The following is a 2,669-nucleotide window of genomic DNA, read 5'->3' as shown; positions in this document are numbered from 1 at the left end:
GTGGTTATATAATTTGGCTTCTACTAGTGGAAAATAATCTGAATGAAACTGCACCCTGTATGCATGTGAATTCTTCGGAGGAGCAGACAGAAGGTGGTTCAACTCTCTATCGAGCTGATTGGTCTTCAATTCTGTTTGGAAATTTCGGGATTTCGAGAACTTTGAGTATTTTTAAGATCAAAGCGCTTTCAGCAACACAAACACAAAGTTCACTTAAATAATTTAGGGAACGCTGCTGAACACTTTGACACGCAATCGAAACTTGAAGCATCTGTTTGGAGAAAGCGAACATGCAAGATGCATGCGAGAGTGTAGAAGCATGCATAATTGTAAATATAGTACGTGGTTCTTGATATCGCAGCGCTTTGCATGGGAAAAGTGAAAGATTTCAACAGCTTCGGCGATCACTTGCTCGGCACTTGTCTTACAGCTGTTCTTCTTGGAACACCAGAGAAATTGGGTAATTAATTGCTTAGAAGAACGCCAAATTGGAAACATTAGATACAAGATTTCGAAATGGGCGTGTGTGTGTGTGTGTGTGAAAAATTATGCTTTCGAAATACGTACAAGCAAACATAAGAAGAAGAAAAAATCGTGATTGGTGACACTTTGTGGTGTGTCTCTTCGCACCACCAAGTATGGCGTAAAGATGGAGCTGTGAGAAATTACGCAAACACTCATTAAAATGTGGCACCCAACATGTGTTTTCACTCCTTTGTGGAGAGTTGGAGAAAAAACGAGCTTTCTATGGCTGTTTCTTGAGTGTAAGAAAAGCGATTAAGAACATAACACATGATCTGGGGAAAAGAATGTGATTGTAAAAGATTTATTTGTGAAAAATGATGTTGAGAAAACTGAAAAGAAAAAAGAATCATTCGATGATCTTTCAATCCTAAGAAACTTCGAAAACTCACACTTAACACACTTAATAGCTCCACTGTAAAAGGCGGTTACTGCATGTCCGAAGTTTGTTGCATCCGAAGTCTGGTCGGCGTAATGTTTTCTGTCGTCGACGTAGTTAATAAAATACTTCTTGATGCTCCTAGGAGACGGTTCCGCCTTTTGTCCCATTTTATATTGCTAAAAATTCAGTCCACTTACGGTCTATAGTCATGTTTCTCTTGGAACAAGAGCAATTAGTCACTGTAATTCAAATGGTTTTCGATATTCTCAAAAGATATACATACATATGTGACCCCGCACATAGAAACCCGGCTAGTGTGTCAAAATGTCGATTATCGGTTTTCAACTAACGTGTGTAATTAATAAGTAATCAGTAATCAAGTAATTCACAATGAAAATATAGAAAAACAGAGAATTCTCAATTTAAAATTCAGCAAAAGCCTCGCAATAACGACAAGTTTTCGACTTCGGTCCACGCTTAAACTCCGGATACTTATCAAAATTGGACAAGTCTTCGGCATGACCAATCTGTGGCACGTAGGGAGCCGGCATTTCCTGGTTGAGTATCGCAAACCAATCGATGGACTTGAACCAATCGTGGTTCTTAATGTCTTTATTGCCATTGATTAAGCTGCCAAATCTAAATTAAATGAAAATTAGACACACCATAATATGAGCACATAAAACCCTCTACTAACTCACCTCTTCGACAATTCGACTTGCAGCAAATTTTCAACCAAGTCTTTCAGTTCGGAGCTGAAGCCCTGCGGCATTTTGTACTCGCCTTCACAAATCTTGCCATACATAACCATTATGTCGCGATTAAAGGGTGAGAAGGGTGACGAACCATTGACCATTTCGTAAATGAACACACCAAAGGACCACCAGTCCACGCACGAGCCATACGGTCGCGACTGAATGACCTCGGGCGCAAGGTACTCGGGCGTGCCGCACAGCGTCATAGTGCGGGTCTCGACTTTCTGCTGAGTTAAACATCATTAAGTACATTATAACAAAGATGATTTAATAACGTAAAATATGAGCGACCTTAACAAATCCAAAGTCCGTTATTTTGATGTAACCATTCTTATCGATCATTACGTTCTCGGGCTTCAGGTCACGGTAGATGAGGTGCAGGAAATGCAAATACTCCAAAGCGAGAAACACTTGAGCAGCGTAGAAGCGGGCGTGCTTCTCATTGAACTTGCGCATTCTAAAGAGGGAAAGGATCAAAATTTATTGATGCAATGAGCTGGCACGGGGCACACACGGTACTTGCGATGATATGTGAACAATTCGCCGCCATTGACGAATGGCAGTCCCAAGTAGAGCAGATCGTAGTCCTTGCGTGAGAACTCTAGCCAAATGAGGAAGGGAAATTTGATGCAGGCCAGCACCCGTTTCTCATTATGCACATGTGTCACCTGCTTCATCTTCACGATCTTCTCTTTCAGCATAAGTTTCGCTGCATAGTAATCGCCCGTCGACTTATCCTTGCACAATGCCTGATGTGATGAGATTGTGGCAGAAGTCAAAGCGGTCGCCTAAACTGATCGTTTCGCTTTACTACTCACCACCTGGCCGAATGAGCCCGAGCCGAGTATGGTTATTTCTTCATAGCCCTCGAGTCCGGTCTCCGGTGAGGGTTGCACATTGCTCCAACGCCCGTTAAATTCTTCCAGAAATAGCGACAGCACTAGTTCGTAGTCAACGACCGGATTAAAAATTACCGCTTGTTTATTCTGAGCCGCTTGATGGTTGTTCAT

The 2,669-nt window shown here is 41.9% G+C and overlaps 1 protein-coding gene across 1 annotated transcript; it reads right to left on the bottom strand.

The window, feature by feature from the left end:
• Nucleotides 1-1,326: 1,326 nt before the first annotated feature.
• LOC120766274 (cAMP-dependent protein kinase catalytic subunit 2) lies at nt 1,327-2,669 on the bottom strand. The gene is made up of 5 exons (XM_040091676.1): nt 2,478-2,669; nt 2,179-2,408; nt 1,951-2,116; nt 1,606-1,883; nt 1,327-1,543 (listed from the first exon to the last, which is right to left on the bottom strand). Exons 1-5 carry the CDS (start codon nt 2,667-2,669, stop codon nt 1,327-1,329), a joined length of 1,083 nt encoding a protein of 360 aa, XP_039947610.1.

This window comes from Bactrocera tryoni, chromosome 1, assembly GCF_016617805.1.
Source record: "Bactrocera tryoni isolate S06 chromosome 1, CSIRO_BtryS06_freeze2, whole genome shotgun sequence".
Taxonomy (NCBI): domain Eukaryota; kingdom Metazoa; phylum Arthropoda; class Insecta; order Diptera; family Tephritidae; genus Bactrocera; species Bactrocera tryoni.
Note: the sequence above shows the minus strand (reverse complement) of the source record. Positions and strands in the feature narration are given on the sequence as shown.